This window comes from Siniperca chuatsi, linkage group LG5 (genome assembly GCF_020085105.1).
Source record: "Siniperca chuatsi isolate FFG_IHB_CAS linkage group LG5, ASM2008510v1, whole genome shotgun sequence".
Lineage (NCBI taxonomy): Eukaryota > Metazoa > Chordata > Actinopteri > Centrarchiformes > Sinipercidae > Siniperca > Siniperca chuatsi.
In genome coordinates, this window is record NC_058046.1 from 19655893 (window position 1) to 19679774 (window position 23882).

The following is a 23882-nucleotide window of genomic DNA, read 5'->3' on the forward strand; positions in this document are numbered from 1 at the left end:
GTTTCCGCTCCCAACACAGCACCGAGACTGCTCTGGTCAAAATGACCTATTGCTTGCAGCCGACCCTGGCTTGTACTGTCGTGTAGCCAAGCAGGAAACTCAGGGTGAACAAGGGGTTGGACCCAAACGCAGACAGGAGGAAGCAGAATGAGGACTTGAATGGTTTATTTTAAGAGTTTACTGGCAGACACAGGAAGGCAGACCGGTAGACAGGCAGACAGGTACAGGTAGACGGGCAGGCAGTGGTCAAAACCAGGGAATCAGTCCAAGTGGGCAAACAAATCCAACAGGGAGCAGGCAAAGTTCAAAAGTACACAATCCAGGCAAGGTCCAAGGGAACACAGAATCAACTCAACAGAACGCACAGCTAAGAAATGCCGGGATGCTTGACACGGGGACAAAGTACAACCGAAAAGGCACATGACAATGAACAAAGGAGGCCAAGAGGGAAAGCAAACAAAGACAGGAAGTAAAGCCACAAGACACACGAGAAGAGGAGAACACTAAAAAATAAAACAGGAAACAGGACAAAACCCCAAACTATGACATGTACTCAATTTAATTCTCCTTGACCTCAGCTCAGCCTTTGACACAGTGGACCATGATATCTTAATCAACCGTCTGAAGAACTATGTTGGTATCAGTATCTAATAATATTCAAAAAGGAGTTATTTTTGATTCAGAATTGTCCTTTGATGCTCAGGTGACTAAAGTGGTGCAGTCCTGCTTTGCACAACTGAGACAGCTAACCAAGATCAGGTCATTCCTTTCCTCTGAAGATCTAGAAAAGGTCATCCATGCTTTTATCTCTTCCAGACTTGACTATTGCAATGCATTTTATCTGGAATCAGCAGGCGAAACATCCAAAGATTGCAGCTAATACAAAACGCTACTGCCAGGCTTTTAACACATACTAAGAGAAGCAACCACATCACACTGATCCTTGCTGCACTTCACTGGTTACCTGTGAGTTTTAGAATTGTTTTTAAGATTTTACTGCTTGTTTTTAAAGCCTTGAATGGTCAGGCTCCTGCCTATATCTATGATTTGCTGATCGCCACTTTAGATCCTCTGGCAGGGCCCTACTAATGGTACTCAAGTTGTCACTAAAGGTGACCGGGCTTTTGCTCTTGGGCCGCTCAGCTGTGGAACTCCAGGTCTCCAGGCAGGCAAACACAGTTTCCTCCTTTAAATCTCTTCTTAAGACTCACTTTTATCGTATGGCTTCTTCTTAATCTGATGGTATTTGTTGCAATTATTATTTTTATCTAGTTTATTTCTTAAGTTTTGGATCTTATTTGCTTTTACTATATGGTTTTATTGTAAAGCACTTTGTAACTTTGTTTTGAAAGGTGCTATATAAATAGTTATTATTATTATTATTATCATCATCATTATATGTTAACACATAAGGACTGTAACAAAAGCAAGACAAGCATTTTTTCCTCTTAATTGAATGGTATAATATGCATAATTAATTTAATAATTAAGTCCACATTTAATTGTGTAGTTTTGGTCTGGGGCTTTTAGTGGTAGTTCCGATTAAGGAAAATCTTAATGCAGCACATCATGATATTTGACCCAGTGCTTCGAACTTTGTGGCAACAGTTTGGGGAAGGCCTTTTCCTGTTTCAACATGACAACGCTTGCATGCACAAACAAGGTCCGTGAAGAAATGGTTTTCATTGTTTGGTGTGGAGGAACAGTATGAATCAGCTGGCTTGACCTCAGCCCCATCTGACACCTTTTGGGATGAATTGGACTACCGACTGCAAGCCAGGTCTTATTGCCGAACACTAGTGGCTGACATCAGTTGTGCTCTTGTAGCCACAAGAATGGGAGCAATTCCCACCAACCTGGATTTAAAATCTTGTTCAAAGCCTTGCCAGAAGAGTGAAGGTTGTTATTGCAGCATATTAATGCCTATGGTTTTGTAATGAGATGTTTACCTATCACAAATGGGTGTAATGTTCAGATTTCCAAATAACTTGTACATGTCCACATATTTTTGATCATGTAGTGTAACTTTACTTACAGAAAAAGGTTTTCCATTACATAATTGTAATTGTCACAGTTGCTGTCTGGCAGGAAGCATGCTGCAAACACGATGATGGCATTCTGTTCAGCGTAATAACCTGAAAACATAAAACATAAACACAAAAACTTACAGTGGGTCTCACAGTACATATGCACAACCCTTACTTTCATTGTGTATGAAACTGTTTAGGCTGGCCCATCTGTACCATTGTTAACATGGCAGATACTTATTTTGTAGTCTACATATGGGTCATGGTTAGGTGTTTGAGTGGGAGTTTACAACCCTCCACCTCTCCACATTCACTGCAAAAGGGGCTTATATGGGGATCTTATCTTCAGTTTCCAAACAAGGACATTTTAAGATAAAACACTGAACCTTTCATTATAGAAGTTTCTAATATATAACTGGAATTGATTTATTTTAAGTTCGGTGATTCAAGTGCATATTAAGATGAGAACTGTTCTGATCATACCTCTGTAAACCACTCTTCCCCCTTTCACTGTGTGGTTACTTCTATAGTATTACAGGTTATCAAGAGAGTTGATGGGCATTCAGATTCCATAAGCAGAATCGGCACAGTTGGAGTCTGGCAGCCATGGTTCAACAATGTTAAGAATTGCCTGGAATATATTTATATGACTAAGTTAAACCAGACAAATTGGTATTTTCCAACACTAATAGAGTGCTTGCCTTTAAAGAATAAGGTTCAAAGCATAAAATCATAAAGTAAATATATGATTCTACCAAACAAGGGAAAAAACAACAAGATACAACTGAATGGTGAGCATCAAGAGGGAGGGCATCAACAAAGATCAAATGATCAAAAGCTATGAAACATACAGGAGAAACTGGTAGGCATGGATTTTAAGCATCTGTGTTTGCGTACCTCCATGAGAAATGACTCTTTTGTATGGCTCAATGCACTTCATATCAATACGATGCTCCTGCTCGCCAATCACCACAGTCCTCCACAGCCTGCTCTCCTCAGCTGCTCTGTGTCCTGTGGTAGCATCACTTGATGCTGCTCCTGCACCCAAATTAGACTCTTCTGAGTCCAGTTTGTGACATAAAGACAGCTTATATGAAAATTAAGATTTACAAGATGACGTAACAAGAAATTAGTATTTTTACTGTAATTTTTTTTAGGACAATATACCATATACAATGTGACTGTGTTTATGTGTCGGGCTCTCTGCATGCCCTGTGTGCACATTTAGAGTTCTATCTATCTTCAGGTGTGTGTCTCACCGTGTTGGTTAAACTCGGCCTCATCAGGTGTGTCCAGCTCATCTATGTTGACATCCAGGTCATCACCAGTATCCAAAGCCTCGTCCTCTGTGTCCAGGGCATCTTCTGAGAGAAGAGACCCCTCACTGCGGTCCAGTGACACATTCATTGGTGGAGCTGCCAACTTTCTCCTTTGATTGGACCCGCCTGACAGATCCGCAGAAGAGGGTGGATCTGGTCAAAGAGAGATGGTTGAATTTTCTTCTTAGTTTTTTTTAGAGAAAGGTTGTAGATCCACTGTAAGTTCCCCTAATGTGACTATGTTTTAAGAAGCCTTGGTCTTATTGCTGTAGGTTAAGGTACATTTAGGTCTTGTCCTTAAAAAAGTTATGGACCCCCCTGACTAGGGCAAGTCTGAAAAGAATAATGATGAAAGAAGATCACTAATTTCTAGGGTGTTAAAAGTTGACATTTCTATAGATAAGAGTACATAATTTTATGGCAACAGAAGATAGAACTCAGAGCAGTAGAGAATTTCATATGAAAAAATGGGAGTACATTTCTACTTCTGTTAAGCATTTGTCAATAAATCCAACTAAAGCCTCTTTGATCATTCCTTTAGACTGCTAAACACAGTCAAAACAGTTTCTTAACCTCCACAAAACATTAAATATTGATATCCATCTTATGATATACATTTAAGCCTATACCTCTAACCTTTTAGCTATAAGGTGCAACAAAAATCATCAGCACTAAAATATCCAAATATTTTAAATAACAGGAGCAATATGAGTTTAGTTTATCTTGCTGTTTATTTACCTTCTCTGTTATCCATCTCCTCAGCTGCTTCCTCACTGGAGGCCATCTTCATCATCATCTCTGCTGCACCGTCTCCCAGTTGGGAGTGCCTGCTCAGAGGAACAGAAATACAATAATGAGCCACAACATAAATTATCATTGCTATCAACACTGCCACCATAGGCAAAGCTATGCATAGTATTGGACCAAACAAGCCAATCATCTACAAAGAAAAAATATCTAACTTTTCCCATGACATTGAATGAAGAAGAGTTTAAAATTTGTTTGTTTGACTCTGGACATGAAAGATTACAGAAGTGACAAAGCAGACGTAGAGAAAGCGACTCACTGCTTCATTCCTAGGCTGCACGTGTGGGCTGAGGAAACAATACTGAGCAGTGTTGCTACCTTCCCCCAACCAAAGCCCCTCTAACAGACTCTGATTAACATAAGGCCTAACAATAGAGAGAAGCAGAACCAGTACACATGATTATGGACACAAAGACACACAGATACACATCTCTGTCTGAGGACACCTACCTTTCCCTCACTCTGTCTTCTCCCACCATGAGTTACTGAACCACTCTTTCCACAATCAAGTCACATGGCCACTTGATTATGGAAATGTCTGCTGTGTATGTATGCAAACACACATACACACAGAATAAAAGACAGGGGAGGGTCATGTATTCCAAAGAGGGGGCGTGTCATCAGAATTACAAAGTGGGGCAAAACAAGTACCATGATGCAAATGCTAATGAGGAACAATTACACTGCAGTGTACACACACCCACACAGCATTCTTGCATTCATGTACACAGACTGAATATTGATTCCAGAACATGACTTTTGATTTGGACTTGGAAAAAAATACATCTTAGGTGAGCCATAATGTGAATAATCGCTGCTTTGGTACAAAGAAAAAAATGTTGTAAGATAAAGGATTGATGATAGTTTTAAATTGATCTGTGCTGCCTCTTTGTGGTAAAAGACAGTAGTGCAGGCTTTGGAAAACCTGTGTAGATCCACTGTTGATCTCTCTCTCTTTCACATACTTATAATGGACAGAAAACCCCTATAATCATGTTTCAGATTTTAAGAAAGACCAATGAAAAAAAAAAACTATCTGAGAGGAGATGGGCCTGCCAGTAGTACATATTATTAGATTCTAGAGAGCACTAAGAATTAAAGTTTTACAAAGTGTTGAACCTGATGAATTTACTGAGGGGCAAAATTGAAAGCTCACCTTTCCAGAAGAAAGTGAACATATTCCTCCGGCACATACCGTGCATGATCTTCCCTCTCAGGGTGGACATCTGATTGGTAGAATGGTTGTCCATCAAACTGGTAATTAGCATGGTCTGACTCATACTGACTCTGGCCATCAGCTTGATACTGAGAGCACTGGATATCAGAAGCGCACAAAGAGTTAGAGTCATCTCCATACCGGCTTTCAGCCATATATTGAAACTTGGAACCTGGATCAACCCAGCTGCACTCGGCATTAACTCCAGGTTCGTAATAACTCTTGGCCTGCTCAGATCCATGCTGTATAGCTGTGGCATCAGTTGTAAACTCAGCATAGACATCTGTGGTGTTTTGCTGGCTGTTGGATTTAGTATCTACGCAGGCTGGGTGAGCGCTCTGGTTTTCAGTTCTTTGGTCAATGTGGTGGTAGTTGTAGCCATATTGAGTTTGACCCTGAGTCACATTCTGACTTCCTGTCCACTGGTATGCAGCATTCTCGTTGGTTGGCTGGAAGGAAAGTTGTGATGTCACATCTTGGTGTCTTCTTTTAGGGAAATAGAGGATGGGAGATCGGTACAGAAAGAAGGAGAAATTCAGAAAGAACTGTAAATACAAATGGTATGCAGGGAACCTCAACCGTCTATGTCTGGGCTACGTATTTTTGAAATGTACAACATTTTAGGGTTCTACTTAAATCAATATATCACACATTTAAACTGCCCAGTATACTCTCATTAGCAGCTTGCAAGATCAAATTTTCATTGGGCAATTTTTGTTCTTCAGCTTGTTCAATAGACTGGTGAGTTTAAATATCTGAGGTTCACATTAAAAGGTACCATGTGGAGTTTTTGACCACTAGTAGCTCTATGGAGCAATGTTTTTACGAGTGGGTCCCTGTTTCATTTGTTCTCGTGAACATGCATGAGGACACACACGCTTGTGCATGAGCATCCAAGTGTTATATCGGTAATGCGGCAGGAAACACAGCACTTCCCCAGCAAAAGCAGGGAAGAAGAGGACTGCTAGCAAGGAAAACATGGATGTAAACAATACAGGTTCAAAAAGTTACCAACAATTCTGCTTTTCAAATGTTTTCTGAGGAAGGAAATGCATTCAACACCTTTCTTAGGTTTACTTTTAACAATGTTTAAATCCAGAAGAAAATCTGAATGAAATAAGATTCTGCTTAACAACTCAACATCAAATGCCATTCATTCATATATAACCATACCTTGTAATACTTGTCTACGATAATAAAGAGAGTAGCAAACAGTCTGCTTCACATACAGTATGTTGAAAACAATTACACAAAAACAAACAACACAGACATAAATATGTTATGTAAAATTGAAGCTACATGGACAAACTTTCATTGTCTGACACGTTGGGTATTACCTATGCACAGACACACACACAGGCTTGCATGCATACACTCACAAACACAACTTGTAAGAGAGCTAGGGGAGCTGTTTCCATTAGCTGTGGTGGGACACCAGCTGTAATGAGGCAGGTAATGCATATTTAATGAGGCGTAAACAGATTTATAAAACACGCAGCCTGCAGGACCTATGCTTTTTGTGGGACGCATGCACAAACATACACACACACACACACACACACACAAACACATAATCTGTTTCTGTCACACCACTAATATTCATTCTCACATCCTCTTTGTCAGTCTCAGTCTGTCACTCACTCATACAACACGCACACACACACACATCATCAGACTCAGTTCCTCAGGAGGGCCTTCTAGCTTGATTTCGACAGTCTGTTCAGCGTTGCTAATATTCCTCTGACGTACAGACTTCATTGAGAAAGCTGTAGAGACTCAAAAACCAGCAGAGAACTAAGGGAGAGTGAGGGGAGGGGTGGTTGGCACGTGTCTATGTGTCTGTGTGTGTGTGTGCAGGACAGGCACAAACGTTCATTCACTGGCCGTTGGCAGCCTAAGAATAGTGTAGAAAGTCTGTCATGAATAAAAGCAAGAATGCTGGAAAGATACTTCTACATATTTCACTGGTAGCCTATCAGCAAAAATTAAATTCCTTCACTTCCACTGTATTGGGGTGGAGGCAGAAATCTCAGAGACAGATATCTCAAAACCTTGGAAGATCAAACCAACCAAATCAAACTATCTGGCCAGATATACACTAGATGTACATGAGGAAATACGTTTTTTTGCAATTTGGGTTAACCAACCTTTTAAGAGGAGTATATGGCCTAATAACTTCATATTGTCTCTTTTTATGAAAAGATAATTCGTTTGCATGTTTTTAGTTTTTACGTATTTATACTGACTTTTGAATAACTGTAAATGTGACAGAAGTAGAATAGCACAGAGCTCAAAACATAAGCATATGATTTGAGGTGCATTGCTTACCTTAAAACAGGTGAATAGCTATCTTGAGAAGCTTCATGGTCTCTAATCTGTTGTTCAGTCGACCATTTATCACAACCAACAGTCCTTATAGGTTGTTCATCATAGCAATCCTCTGTATTCTGTAGGAATCTGTCCCTTTTTGGCTCGAATGTTTGTAAATCTGTTTGTTGAAATGAAGAACCTCCAATCAGCTCCTCAGTGAAACTTAGCAGATCAGAAGATCCTAACTGTTGTCTTTCTTCCCTCTCACTTTGTACTTCTGAAGTCCATTTTGGCAGGGTAGTATGGTCTATATCAGTTTCTTCCTCCTGCTCTTCCTCATCATTCTCCTCTTCCATTAAATCTCCAGAAAATGGTAATCCAAGTCCTCTGTCAGTAGAAATACCCGATTCACTTAATGGGGTGCCAATCAAAGAGCTGGTGTGGGAAACTGAACTGTTGGTAAATACAGGGGATTGTGGTTCAGATGTGGTCTGAGGTGTGTCCTGTCTCGCTAACTGTCCCCTCCAGACTTGAAAGTCACCCAATGAAGTAGGACATGGTGGAGGTGCAGAGGGTGACTGCCCACCCTCATCTGAATCTTCCATTGAGATCTGTGAATGGACATAAACTTCCTCTCTGGTTTTCAGGAAGTGATCTGACGGATATCTTAATGATGGAGACACACTTCTGGCCACAATGCTTGATTTATCGTCATAGTTTCCTTCCTCTACTTGTGTTTGACTGCAACCTGTGGGTCTTGAATCTGACTGATGAAAAGCTTCAGAGTTATTTTTTGATTGGCTGGGACTGTTCATTTCTGGCACCATATGATGCTCAGTGGCATTATCAAAACTTGCTTGGTAATCAGTGGATAAGACAGCTTGATTTTGCTCTGTATCTGCACTAAGTGCACTGTCAGTGCCACTGATCATTTTGTTTTGCCTACTCTGTTCTGTGTTCTCCTGGTGCTCTCTATGTGCAGCTTGGGCCTGGGTTTGCAGTGCTGTGGCAGCATAAGAAAGCATGCTAAATGTCTCCATGGACTTTCTTGTTCCTTTTGATTGCCTGTCACCCCGTTTAGGCCTATCATACCACTCTCTCTCAGCTTCTTTTACTGTGCCAGACACGATGATGTATTCCATTTCTAGGCCTGAAGATGAATCTCCGTCAGAATTGGACCTGAGTTCATCTCGACTACCTGGATGAAGGCTGTCGGGGCTATACTTCAGTGTGTCTCTATCCCCCCAAGAGCTAGAGCTCAGAGACATGGTTTCTGTTGTTTTACCCTCCACACTTCCAATGCTCTCATTGATAGGACCACCTTGGCTTTCAGTGGCAGGCCCATCTTCATTGTGGCCCATTGTGATCGGCAGATCCTGTGATGATGAAGCTGATTCGGAGCAATCATGTTTCTGGGAAATGAGATTCTCCCAATTAACAAGGCTTGGGGACAATAATTGGTCAGTCTGGATTTGAGTCTCAGTAGCTTCTCTTGAATGACGATTGGCTGAAGTGGCCTGAGTGACAGTGGAGCAATCCACCAGAACAAATGGAGAATGATCACTGGGTTGCTCTATCCAATCAGCTTCCTCTGATCCTTCTTCACATTTGTTGTCGTACTTACTCTCAATTGAACTTTCCCCACCCCTGATGTGACCCAACTCACTAGTTCCCTCAAATAGGAACACCTGGTTGGTTGGCTGTTCTTTGTCTGAAATTACTGCTCTGTATTCAGTCTTTCCCAGAGGATCAGCCATCTGGTATTGATCGTGCCTCTCATCTATGTGAGTAGGTTTTGTCACAGCTACAAAAGGGCTAGACTGCCCCTCTACCTGTATCATGTCTACTACGGGGCTAGCATAGATGTCCGGGGAGGATGTCAGGCTCCAAACGCCAGCTCCTATATTGTCATATTCTGAAGTAGAGGTGACCATGCCAGGGACAGGTAGGTCCCACATGTCAGTACCTTGGTATAGGGAAGTCCCATCTTCTGAATGTTCAGATGCCAAGTTCTGCAAGACAGACTGTTGGCTCTGAACACTGTCAATGTCATCGTTACCCGTTTCCTCACCCTGTGTTCTACCTTCTGCCGCCTCTATGACTATTTTCACATCTTGCTCATTACCTCCCCACGCCACTTCTTTAGGAGTCTGACTAAGTACTTTATTTATACCTCTCTCCTCCTCTATAGCTATTTCTTCTTCCACCTGTTTGCTTGCACGTGTCTTGGGAGAATTGCTGCCATCCAATGATCCCATGTGTGAAAGGTCCTTTCCATTTTCAGGTCCTTCGGGACTTGTTATTGTGGAAGAGCTGTCTTCCTGTATGGTGGTGTTCCACATTACCATTCCATCAGAGAATCCTAGTGGACTTTCCACGGACACTCCAGCCCCAATATTGTGGTTCACCCCACAGAAAGAACCTGAGTTTTCAGACAAGTTGTCTGGGGTTGTGAGAGGTGATAGACTATCATCCCGGATAGTCATATTCCACATATCTAGTGATTCAGGGTAAGACGTGGTGGTTCCACTATCTGATTTGAGAAATCCCTTCTGAGCTGAGTATGTCCAGAAGTCTAAGAGCTCCATTTGTCTGTCTCCTTTTTTTCCTTGTACCCATTCATCCTCTTCTTTAGATGTGTCTGGCGTTAACGTGTTTAGGATTGCTTTCTTTCTCGACAATGAGGATGTTTTTTCTTTCACTCCAGTGATACCAGCCCTGCATTTTCCAGTTACATCCTCTTCTGGTGGTGTCAATTGCAGATAAGCCAAAGAAACAGGGTTCCATTGATCCTTAAGAACAGTATCTGGGTTCCAGTTGTCATATGATTCAGTCTGCTCAGTGATCAGACTAAGCTGGGGTTCAAGGCTTTTACCCCTCTGGTGGGCGTTCTCTGACTTTAAGATCTCTTCTCTGCTTTCTCGTTCTGTCATATCATTAACTGACTCTTTCCCTCTATCGTCCTTCACAATAATATTCTGTGGGCTCTCGGGTTCCTTGGTCCTATTCCAGGCATTATTATCACTTGTGGACAATGGTCCTTGTGTGTCAAAGCCAAGTTCATCCCAGGTCTCTGACAACGACGATGACACACTGTCCTTGTGCTGCAGGCCATTGATCCTTTCAACTACATCTTCTGGAAAGAACCTGACCCCGCAACTGCTGGGCGGGCGGCTACCAACCACGCTGTTGACTGGGGTGGGAGGAACCACAGTGTCGATCATGTCATTCCCAGGGATTTGACCATGGTGGTCAGTTGAAGAATTTCTACTTTCAAACCCGCCCAATGAATTGGGAGCAGAGAAATCCAGTGAACTCAGCTCTTCAAGTTCTGAAAAGCTGGAGCTCCCTGCTCTTCTTTCTCCTTCATCTCCTCTTACTCCAGAATTTGCCAATTCCCCTCCCGCTGGCATAGAGTGGTCACTGCTATGTAGTGGGTCAAAACTAAACAGGTCAAAGTTATCACTCTTATTTCTGCTAGGGCGGTGCTTCCTCCTCTCAGGTGGGACAGGAGGGGAGAGGGATAACAACCCCAGGGGAGAGGGGTTTCTCATGAAGAGCCCTCCTGGCCCTGCTGCTGGCCCTCCTCCTGCTATAACCTCACCAACTGGGCTGTCATCACTGAGGAAAACTGAACTCTCCTTGGAGGAGCGGCTGCTGCGGATGGTGGTCATACCGCTGTCAGGGCTCACAAGCTCCCCACCAGCACCAACTCCTACACCTACTGTGTCCTCTTCACCATCTGCCATCACCCTATATACAGAGATAAACAACACTGTCATTGAATGTCAATGTTTGCCTAAAGTCCATGAATAAATAATGACTTTCACTGAAACTGGATGAAACAAAATCAAAGGGATGCATCTAATTACCTTGCTATTGCCACTACATCTCCACTGCTTCCCTCAGCTCTCTCTATGTCAGAACCATCCATGTCATTGATACCAGATGATCCCTGGGAGAACTCCACGCTGCCTGCAACTCCCTCCGTGGAAGAGGTTCTACTGCTGGGGTGGCAGCAGTAGGCAAGAGAGCTCTGCCTGTCAACAAAGTCCTTGAGGATGCCCTGTATTTCTTCTACCAGCAGAGAAGGAGTACCAGAAGATAAGGAGGTGTTTATAGGTATGTGGTATACCTGGAGACTCTCCCTGACCTCCAATTCACCAGAAAGAGACCAGCTGGAAGACTCTTCCAACTCATGGCAGATCTGCAATGAAAGCCACCATGTTGTAATAGAGAGCGAGATGAGAAGGTCGATACCACTCTCATGTCTGTCCAGTATATGAGGCTACAGCTAGCAGCTGGTGAGCTTAGCTTAGCACAAAGAGGCGGAAACAGCTAGCATGACTCTGTCCAAAGGCAACAAAATCTGCCTACTAGTACCTCCAAAGCTCACTAATTAACACAATATATCTTGTTTGTTTAATTTGTACAAAACTGAAGAGTAAAAAGGTGATATTTTAAGGGAGGTTATGTAACAGACAATTTCTTGGCTGGGAGCTGCTAAGCTAAGCTAACAGGTGGCTGGCTGTAGCTGTGTATTTACTTGACAGATATGGTGGAATCAATCTACTCATCTAGCTCTCGTCAAGAAAGCAAATAAGCGCATATTCCCAAAATGTTGAACAATTCCTTTTTATTTGTTTTCTGGGAAGGCTGACTGACTAATGTAAGAAGGACTTAATGACAATCCTGCCTAATTTCAAAGAACAACCTGTGTTGTCACTGAGTATCCTCACCAGAGCAACCTTCTCGTAGGGCACTTTACCCAAACTAACAGCCCACACCTCTGAACACACCTCCTGTCAAGTTGCTATTGCAATCCTTAATAGTTTAGCAAAGGAAAAATGATATCTAGGAATTCAAGAAAATTGACAAATAAAAAAGAGACATTACAATGCCTATTTCCAGTTGTGTCTATCAAAGAAGCCTTGACATACTATAAGTGGCTTTGTTGGTGGTCTTAAATTTATTTACCTGGTTTAGGAAATCTGTGTTGTTGGAGTAGACAGCCACCTGCTGGCGGGGATGATGAAGTGTATCAGTGATGGACAAGAGACCCACCAGACCATCATAGCCATGGCGTTGACTGAAAGATTTCAACCCCTCCACATAACCATGCCAGTCCTGGAAGAGAGATTAAAAAAATACAAGCAAAAAGACAGAAATAAAAAAAGAAAAAAGGAATAAGGAATCAAGATCAAGGCAAGCTGCTTGACAGATGCCCATAGTTCCAACTTTTTTGAAATTATATTATTAATGAACTAATAATGAGCAATTATTACATTTTATTGTGATAGTCTGAAAATGATACAGTGTGAAATGAAATGAATGAAATACAAATTTCCTAACATTTTTGTTACAGCTATATGGGAAACTTTGTTAGACCCCTGCCTTTTATTGCGCATATGATTAAATTTTTTTGTAAAACTGAAGTGGTTTCAAGTAAGCCTTCATCTGTAGCAGTGAGAGACGAAGCTGTCAAAGCGCACAGAGGGGTAGAGAGACACTTTGTGATTTATTGTTTGGAAATTAACTGTTTGCTCTTAAAACAGCCACCATGCACAGATTATGGTAATTCAGTGACACACACGATTGATGGACAGAAAGTTGCATTAATTAATTGTTTTGTTTGTCAAGGGAACTTGCTTTTTCTTTCTTTCTGAAATGATTAACAACAATGTTTTGGCAACCATAATTTGCAACGCAGGGTTACGCATAAAGTGTGCAAAGTGATACTTGAAAACATATTTGCTTGATTAATCTAGATTTATTGTACAACTGTTTGTTTTGTGAAGTTCTCAAAATTGTTGTTGTGCTTACTTAAGTAGAACTTTTAAACAAAAGAGATACTGTAGTCTTAGTAAAGCTAACAGAGGAATCCCAAGATTGACATTTGTGTGTGTGTGGTATTCTTGAAAACATATTTCTGTTCATGTTGCCTGACGTGTCCAAATAGTCCGTGTTTCTGGCTGACTTTGAAAGTGTGTTTGTATTTTTTTCTGTGTGCTGTGTCTTACAGTGTGTGTGGTCCTTCTCTCTGCTTGAGCCTGTGTGTGTGTGTGTGTGTGTGTGTGTGTGTGTGTGTGTGTGTGTGTGAGTGTATTTGTATGGGTCCACTGAAAGTGACTGATGAGCGCTGCAGGCGCTGTATCTGCCCAGGCTGTGTCAATATTAACCTGTGAGGATGAGGGGGCTACAATACTCCTCCTCCTGTTCCTCCCTCCATCCCATCCTTCTCTCTCTTCACAATATGGCGGCTGTCAGACTCAGGCCCATCAATCCTCACACACAAACACAACTGTCACTTCAGTGACACTGCCATTTCTCAACACTGATATCCTGATGAGTGCAATGAAGCTTCCCAAGATTCGTTAAAACACACATATTCACTCACATAAGTACAAACACACAAGTAAAGGCACATGTAACCCTAACACATGCAGCTACACACATAAATCCGCCTGCAGTCGTCTACTGTAATCTCAGTGAACAAACATGTACCAGTATATACACATATGAGCCCTGGTAAAGCAATGAAGTCTTCATGATTTACAGTACAATATACAAAGAAATGCTCAAGTGATGCTGATACTCTAAAGCTACTACCCAACTGCGTGCATATACACACACACACACACACACACACACACACACACACACACACACAGGCAAGAAAATACAGTCAGAAAACGAGGAGAGTGCAAATCTCTGAGATAACACGCAGGGCGACAGTCTGTCTGCCATTTGGCTCTTAACTGAGTAAATTACTACTCATATTGCCTGCCCCTTCTCTTTCTCCCTCTTTCTGCCACCCCCAGATACACAGATTGCCTTTTCTTATAAATTACCAACATATTAGCTATAAAAATCCACTTGCTAACTGTCTCCAAGAACCTTAGTATCCAGACACATTTGTTGAGCTTTTGGTAAGCTGAGATATGACAAACAAAGGGTTTTCCCTTTATACCATTCACTGTACTTACTTTTTTATTAAACTTTAAATTTTATTTAACAGCCGTCAGTCACTGGAAAGAATATTCTGCTACTGCAGATATTTCAAATAATAACAGTTTTAATTCTTTAAACTTCACCAGAGAAAAGCATGCTGTTAACAATATGGCAGTTTTGCCATGAAAGTACTACAGATGAGCTACAGCAAATCTAAAAGTGAGGACTGTAATCACTCAGTATCGATAAGTATACTTGTTTTCAGTTTCGAAATGGTGTTATTTTTTGATGAGTATGTAAAAAGTAAGTATTCATCAAGAGCAGGGTAGTTGTAGCAGGTGGTATTTTGGGTAGTGATGTTTCACTGATGCAAAAGTTCATTTTATTTGTGCTTAGTTCATTTAATCATTATTTATACTCAAAGACAAACTTTTTTCAAATGTTCAGTTTTCAACATAAATAACAGAAAACATAAAAAGCAACAAAAACAAAATGAAAGAAATATTAAAATAATAACAAGAAACAAAGAAAACATGCAACACAACACAAAAATAGTAATACACGTATAGGGAAAGCAACACTAAAAACCTTTAGCAGAATATCAAGGATTTCCAAAAGCTTTTACACCTGCAGCTGAAGGAAAAATAATCTGTTTGTGATGGTGATAGTGTCAGCATAAGCTATTTGACCTGGCTTTGTTTTGAAACAAAAATTTTTTTTTTTTTTTTTAGAGTTATGGGTTTCGATTAAGGAACCTGAGGTGTGGTAATATGACAACAAATAAAAGCTTTTCTCCTCTGTAGACATTCTTCTAGCCCTCTCAGACCTGATTTCTGATCCTCCTGATCGCCAAGATGCTTCACTAGAGCACAGGTTTCTGCATTAACTTTAAAAGTGATGGAATACAGATCGAAAATCGTTGAAGAGCACCCCTTTGTGCACAGCATCTCCCAGTGTAAGACAACTTTTCACTGACCACTTCTAATGACAGTCTAACGACAGAAAAATCTGTACTTTGTGGAATTACAGTTGCTGCCAGATCTTTGAGGACCAGGTATTTACCAGTGATTGATGGTGTGAATAGTTAAAAGCAGGTTGAACCCATGTTCAGTATCTCATGTCGTACAGTGAATATGTGCATCAAAGGGGAATTTTTCCTCCTTTAATATAACTTTGTGTGTTACATCTGTTGTTTATTGTTCTAATGGCATCCTTTCCTTTAGGTTTCCTTTACCCAAATCTTCTGCTTTTATTTCGTTTGTTCCCTCCCTCCCTCACTCACCTGTGTCTCTCTGTTTCCCTGTCACACTTTGCCTCTTCATCTCTTGCTCTCACACACTTTGCAGCTTCATCTTTTTCCCACACTAGGCCCCAAAGTACACACACACACCCACACACACACGCACACTCTCTCTCTCTGGTTGTCTTTGCTCCACAGGTAGCAAGTCTTTAGCGACTGCTTGCAGTTCTCCCAACCTGCCATCATTATGCACAATAGCCTTAGGTACAAAACTCAGGCCTCATAACTCACGCCCCGTGCGCGTAAATTCCCGTGCAAACACAGTCAAAGCAAAAACACATTTCCTGCTGTCGCCAACATCTCCGGCAAAGAATTAATCAAGCGTTCATCCATTTAGGCTCTTTGCATACCCTTTCCGTCAGAACACAGAACGCTGAGAGAGTTGCGAGTTCTTCTCAGGCGATCGTTTCGCCACCCTGATGAATCCATCAAGCAAGGTTTGATTTATACATCTGTCTGTGATCACAGCGGTACAGCTACAGCAAATGGGGTGGCAAGGAGCGAGCTGACACCACCCTGCTCAAACACACACATGCACAACATATACCACTTACCACACACACATGCACAGCCAAACTCACACATGCATGTGCTCACAAACCAACAGTCATACACTTTCGTTCACACTCATGCGCACACACACGTACACAAGAGTATTACTGCTTATGAAGTTTTTGGAGAGACAGAGGGAAAAGGGGAGGGGGTAAAAGTTTGCAGAGAAAGAAGCCCAAATGTCTTTCTGTCTGTCTTTCTCATATGGGCCTTCTCCGCATGCTTCATTCACTCAGCTCTAAGTGCAGGGATTTGGGGGCCAAGATGCAAGCACTGAGTCTATAAATGTTTTGTTTTGTTTATTTGTTTGCCCTCAAAGCCTAAGGAAGCCACTGGGGGAGAATGAAAATGGGGGAAGAGAAAGAATGAGAGTTTCAGAAGAGATGATGATGAGGAAGAAACATCAGTGCAAGTTACTTAAGATACAGTATGATGACTGTCTTGTGCAGCAGTTTTCCAAACTTGTTTCAATAAATGCCATTTTTTGCATATGAAACACTTCATATAATATGTGTTACAGCCAAACAAAGTTATATCAAACTATTTTCACAGAGCAAATAAAAGTGATGCCTCTTTGTATAATCCTTATGTGTGTATATTACTCTGAATATATTCCCATATAAAAGCTACAACAAAAACAACACTAAACAGAATTAGGAAATGTGTATATGTACTTTAGTGTCCTGATGGCATCTGCAAATCTCAGGCTACTGTACATTGAGTGTTATGTTTAGAATCAAATGATTTGAATCTCCCCAGAACTGAAGTGGCTACAGCAGTATGTACTTTATGGATACTCTTGCCAAGAAAATCACTGAGGAGCAAGAAGGAAAGAACCAGGAAGTCAGAGAGGAATAGAAAGATAGAGGGATGGAGGGGCGGGGCACCCTGACTTCCTGGTCTTCAATCTTAGTCCCTGGGAGGCCCACCCTGCACCTGCTGTCTCCTAGTGTCTCTCATCAGAAAGGCATTTACCGAGTGCCGTGGCTGCAGGCCCCTTCATTAGCGAGCATAATTATTTGTGCAAGTGGCGTAGGGCAAAACTGTCCCTGCATAAACAAACAGAAGGGCCGGAGGACTGTGAACAAACAACACATTAGAGACAATCATCGTTGCCAAAATGAAACCTAAAGCATACCTCAGATGGAGAAATGGACATATAAACACATGCACAAAAGAATAGAACAAAAAAAATCAACAATATAAAACATTACAGCAATAAAAACGGAAAAATAGTAACCATTGTCCAAAATAATGTTAAGTCGTATGCAGATGCGTTATCTTATAAGCAGATACTCACACACACACAGTTACAATAGCCACACCCACACAGAACAAAAGTATTATTTAAATATCCATATTAACACGCAAAAAACACATTATTCACATATTCATGACTATGTGTGTGTATGTGTGTGGCTGTGGGCTCCTGTCCTTTCCACAGTTCATCAACTCCACAGCATGCCAACTCTTTATCCGACCATTGCTTCATCTGCTAGCGCTAATTAGTGAGCCATGAAAAACCTCTGACACACAAACACACTCACTGGCATGAATATGTGAATAATGTGTTTTTTGTGTGTTTGTGTGTTTATTAATTTGAGCAAGAAAGGCCTTCCAACTTCTTTATTACCTTGTACCAACTTAGCTACTAGCTGTCATATCTTTCACATCTACAGGTGATGCTGCACAATGACTGTGTGCCCTTGAACAAGGCTCTTGACCCCTATTGGCTCCTGTGGTGCCTCTTCTGCTGGCTGACACAGTGCAGCTACCAGTCCATTAGACAATGTACTGTTCCTGTGCATTCTGTACACACAGACAAATTGGTAACTTTTCAAAAAAAAAAAGTCCCAGTTGGCTTGACCACATAAATGTAAATACCACACTGTGTGGGCTGAATACTTTGTCTACGGTAAAATATACAGAGAAACAACAGCAAATATAGAAAATGTTATGATGCATAAGACACAATACGATTCTGTCATAACATTAAAAAAACCTGCCAAGCAAAAATAGATGTAAACGATACATAATAACTAGAAATTATTATAAAGGCTTCTGATGATTTCTAATACAGAATTTTAGTACTTTCATTTCTTGTATTTAAGTTACTGTAAGATACTTCAAATGCCTAGCCCAAAGAAATCTAAGCAAATATCTAACCTATCAGGGATTTTGTACAATATACTGTTAACAATGATAACAATGGACTGATTTAAAAGGAGTGTATTTACCTTTATTCTTCCCTTAAGTTCCCCTTTATACAGAACATGCAGGTTTTAATTGACATATGACCACTGTAGTCATAAGGACTTCTTTTAGTGTTAATTATAGAGTATGGCTTATGTTATTTATTTCCTTAATTACCAAATGTCAGCTCAAGCTCATAGTTTGCATAGGACTATGACAAAAAGCCCAACTTGTATGTGAGGCTACAGTAAAAATTGCAGGTCTGGGCTTCAAATATTCAGACAACAACAATAAAAACACAGCCTGTGCTATGAACCATGAGTTGTTTACTTTATGTCACTCACTAAGATTGAATAACTTAAGCTGGTAATTGTATGTGTTTGTGAAACATATACACATAAATACTGCACACATTAGATTTAGATGTTACAACACGCACTGACTGCTACAATAAGAGAATGTGCTCAGTACAGTTGCAGTTGTAGCAGGGGCAGAATGAAAAAAACTACCAAAAACTTGAAGTATGGGCTGTATGAACAAGCAATTGCTATAGCTGACAGCCAGAAAAGTCTTATTCTCATCCATATACTCATTCTTATGATACAGACAGAGAATTGGCACACTTAATGCAACAATATTTACAATATGCAATAAAGCAAAGCACAAGGTTGGCAATTATGTAAGTTACTGCTTTCACAGATTTATCTCCACTGTGCCAATTATATGCAATGTGACGCCTTTTATACAGCTGTTTATATATGCTGAATTACAAAAAAACATCACATAGCCTCACAGAAAAATTAATATAATTGTTACTCATGTGCAGCTTCATCGGAATTTTTTTTAAATGATATTTTTGAGCAGTATTTTGTGCCATTGCAGCCAAATGAATGGATATATTGTTCGAGGAACTGAAATATTTGCCTTGCGCACGTTGATGAGCAGATACAAATGACACACAGAAACATCCAGACAGGCACTGTGATTTTAAAAGAATGAAACTTCATTCATTTCCACTTTTCTCTTCCACAATAAAAGCGCACACTGACTGACTAATGCATGTTTGTACAGTATACAAAAATACATTAGTCAGTCTATACAATGTGTCCATATCGTTACACCAAACACACTGAAGCTTTTTCTTCTGCTAACTAGGCAATCACAGCCAGATATTTTTTTACCCCAAAATCTAACTCTGTCCTCTAACTGCTATCAAACACACACACACACACACACACACACACACACACACACAGACAAAAAACACACTTTGACAAACACATAAACCATTAAAGACTAATTGAATCTAATTTATTTAGTTTTCTGGAAAGAATCATTTAAGGCAGAACTTCCCTAAGACCCCTCAATAAATGACACTCATACCGTTTTATTCTCTTTTCAAACACAATTAAAAAATAATATATAAATATATACACACTGCAAATGACATGCATATAAGGAGTTCATTTTGGAGCCCGATCTCAGGTCATTAGTAACCCACCATGACGCTGTGGAGTTGGAGGGTCCGCTGGCAACACAGAGGCCCCTGGCCATTTATTCTATATTAAGTCTCTAATGGCTCTCTCTCTCTCTCTCTCTCTCTCTCTCTCTCTCTCTCTCTCTCTCTCTCTCCACGCAGCATGTAGGCACAGCGCTGGTAAAATATGCACAGAAAGTCCAGTGCGCGCACACACAGACAAAGCCATTCAAATGAATGGTTATTTATTCGCTAAACGAGGATCTGGGTGTTTAATGTTCCTTGGACATTAGGTAGTTTTCTGGGGGAGGCAGAGCCATACCCCTACGGCTACAGACATCATTTATTTTACACATAGCCTAATACTGCACACTAGGCAGCCGCTGAGAAAAATGGGCTTTGGAAGTGAGAAGGAGATATAAAAGAAATAATGAATGATTTTTTTGGGGGGGTAGTGGTGCTGGTGGGAGGGGGGGTGAACACATTAGAAGTTGCAGCAGGAAGAAAAGCAAGGGGTAGGCTTAAAGGCTTAAAGCACTCTCTCTCTCTCTGTGTGTGTGTGTGTGTGTGTGTGTGATTGCAAATGTGAAGAGGAAGAACAAGAGAGCGACAGAGAAAGATAGAAAAGTCAACACATTCCACGAATGTGTGTGAAAATGTGTGTACGTTTCAGTGTGTGTGTTGGATTTTAGGATATCAGTGGGGAGGGAGGTGATACCTGGTTGTGTGTGAGGCTCTCAGGCCTCTAAATGCAGAACATCACAACATCAGAGGGGCTCCTCTACTTGCGTAACAACACCTCCCCAAAATGACACAGCGCAGGTGTGATGTACAAAACATCAAAGCCGTCAAAAGTAACTTTTTAAAAAAGAAACAGTGTTTTATTCTTTTTTATTAGGAACAAGTTTTTTCGCTTCCATCTCTCTTTTAAAAGACTATGCAAATTATCTTAAGCTTCTTTGAAAACAACAAAGAGAGGTGGACTGAATTATATCCCAATATAATCACCATGATATTCGGGCTGATGAGGCCAATAATTGAAGTAATAAGTGTAATAATTAGCCAATATTTCTATGTCCGCACATTTATCTTTACATATCACATGTAGAATTTATATGAACTGTGGATTCTTAAAGCTTAAGAATTTGCATAGTTTTAATTGTTGTCATGTAGTTAGAAATATCGCATACAAACAGAGTTTCCATTTAATAATGGCGTCAAATGGACACATTTAAAATGTATTTAATGAAGTTATCAATTGTCTTTTAATGTTATTGACATGAAAAGGGTCTTTAAATCTGAAACTCTCTCCCAGTTAACATGATTCATCAACTGAGCTTCAGATAAATTAACTTAATCTTTATTGGGTTTTCTGCCTTGGCTGCTGGTTCAATTTCCCATTAATTAAACAATGTTAATATTAAACTCTCTTCAACATTCAGAAATATCTAGTCATGTTTCAAAAGAAAAAAACACTAAATTTCATTGGTAAATTGGTTTATATTTATGTTGTAATTGACTGAACAGAAATAAATAAATGGAATCAGGCATTTTAAGCGTTTTTTATAAGAAAAACTTACTTCATCATCAATGGTCACTGAAGTGAGCGCTATAGTCATCTCTCCATCAGAAAACTCCTTCAGCTCCAAAGTCAGCAGCTGCTCCAAGTCTACATCCAGTCAGCACACACAAACAGACTAACAGTTATATAAAACACACACAAAAAGAATACAAAACATTTTCACAACAGACAGAAAAAAACAAAAGCATGAATGTCCTCTCTAGAGGTGAGAGGTAATTGAAAGGGTGTTGCAATACTTGGAAAATGTGCCTGTGAGCAAAATATGATACTACAGGGATTATAATGAACTTTTTCATGTGACCTGACAATTCTGTCAACAGCACAACATGGAGAGAGCCTCAAACTATGGTAAATGTGTCTGCTTTTTGGTTAAAAGTACCTAACTGTTGTAATGCTGTTTATAATGATGCAAACTGGGAAGATTTTAAATCACCTTTCACAAAATAACACAATACACCTCAAATTACAAAAAGGTAGTGCCAATAACATTAGACTAATTGACGAAATAACATTGGTTAGGTGAGCATAATCATATATTTCCAACTCATTCTAAACTGTATGCATACTACTAACTCTGAAGCACATATGGGTATGCAAATAAAACAAACTTGCATGAAGGAACGCACAGGTTCTATATCATAGGTTAAGACACAATCCATATAATCGAGAAGAGATGGGTTGTATGTCACCCCATCTCTCTCTCTCTCTCTCCTACGCATAAACTCTACTGTGATCAATTAAAGCCCAGCTACTCTGCATGTTCAAATTAGCACCTTTCAGCTTCGCCTTATCATGTTGACCCACAGTGACATCACTCCATTGCTCCAAAGATCTCATGAGCTCTTCCAGTTGTGCTGACCGACGGCCATGTTTGATCCACAAAGCTTCACTTTGCAGCCGCAAGGCCTCTGTAGACACATAAACACATCAACACATATGGGTGCATTCAGCACGCACACTCTGGCTCTTGTTCACAAGTTCATGCAAGTTCAATGTAGATTTGATTATTAAGCACAACATGACAGTATAGTTGATCGGGTCCTTGATGAATTTCTGCTAATCTACAAGCCTGAACTTCCGGTGTAGGGCAAGTAACCAGTGCTGCAACACAGTTTGGTCTTGAGCCAAGAAGAGACACTTACATAGAATATTGTATCTCCCCATGATATATTATCTCTTCATAGATATAGAGTCTCTGTTTTATTTACTTTTTTACTGTGAAAAGTGACTTTTATATTTATGTACATTTCAGGCCACTTTAAGTTATGATCAATCAATAATAATAATCAATAATATCAATAAAAGTAATTAATGACTGCCTTTTTAACCTCTTGTGTTGAGCTGGATTCAATAAATAATGATGAAAATTGACACTGCCTCTTTTGCAACACTTTTAATTTAGTTATTGAAAGCAAAGTTGCCATCAGGGACCAGGAAGAACACTAAAAACCTTTGGCCAAAATGTTTGTCCTTTTCGGTGAAACTGTGTGGGGAAATTCAGTTTGTAAGGTTAAACTTTATACTCTTTGTACACAGTGGCACCGCTTGTGTACCACAGTAGTTAGTAAATCATTCACATTTAATGAAAGGTAACATTTGGGACATGTCATGGTCATGTGAGCTACTTCTGGTTCAAATATTTAAAATTTTGTGCAATCCATGCTCCCCCAAATATTTCCTATTGGTCTTATTTTAACCAAGACAACACAAAAATATGCAGTTTGTAGAAAATGTACAGTACAACTGTACATAGTGCATATACTGTACTTTTTTTTTTTAAAGCTGAAATTTTGTTAAAATAGCCATAAATAGCCTATGGCCAGTTCAGTATATAAACCCATAAAAGTTCTATATGTCCTCTTGTAACATTTTTCTTCAGACAGAGCTTATGAGGATCAGGAATTGACTTGAGGTATTGGTCTCTTTAGAAATCAATGAACGTGAAAATGCACTGTCCAAAGAACTCTCACAAAGAAATACGAGAGCTGGGCTACACAGTACATCACTCTCCTGCTCTAATCATCTCTCTTTTTCTGTCTGTGTCTCTGGACTTTACTTTGCTCGTTTCCTCTCACTCCATCCACTTTAATTCACTTTTCCTCTGTCTGTACATCACAGTGAGAGACAGCAGAGAAGAAAAGCAGCAGA

At 40.2% G+C, this 23882-nt stretch overlaps 1 protein-coding gene across 21 annotated transcripts in view; it reads right to left on the reverse strand.

The window, feature by feature from the left end:
- LOC122875889 overlaps nucleotides 1–23882 on the reverse strand; it is a 41107-nt gene that overhangs the window by 8386 nt on the left and 8839 nt on the right. For 16 of the 21 annotated variants that reach the window (XR_006377933.1, XM_044195531.1, XM_044195528.1 and 13 more), the window contains exons 5-14: nucleotides 22508–22642; nucleotides 21733–21821; nucleotides 12657–12806; nucleotides 11552–11886; nucleotides 7698–11432; nucleotides 5310–5855; nucleotides 4085–4173; nucleotides 3287–3499; nucleotides 2925–3086; nucleotides 2036–2135 (exon numbers count right to left, since the gene is read on the reverse strand). Coding sequence is in view for 20 of the 21 variants with exons in the window: in XM_044195531.1 (XP_044051466.1) it covers nucleotides 2036–2135; nucleotides 2925–3086; nucleotides 3287–3499; nucleotides 4085–4173; nucleotides 5310–5855; nucleotides 7698–11432; nucleotides 11552–11886; nucleotides 12657–12806; nucleotides 21733–21821; nucleotides 22508–22642 (5554 nt within the window). In the remaining variant the exon portion in view is untranslated. Of the gene's footprint in view, nucleotides 1–148; nucleotides 1857–2035; nucleotides 2136–2924; nucleotides 3087–3286; nucleotides 3500–4084; nucleotides 4174–5309; nucleotides 5856–7697; nucleotides 11433–11551; nucleotides 11887–12656; nucleotides 12807–21732; nucleotides 21850–22507; nucleotides 22643–23882 lie in introns of those variants that run through there. The other 5 variants (XM_044195532.1, XM_044195518.1, XM_044195517.1 and 2 more) reach the window with 5 other exon arrangements.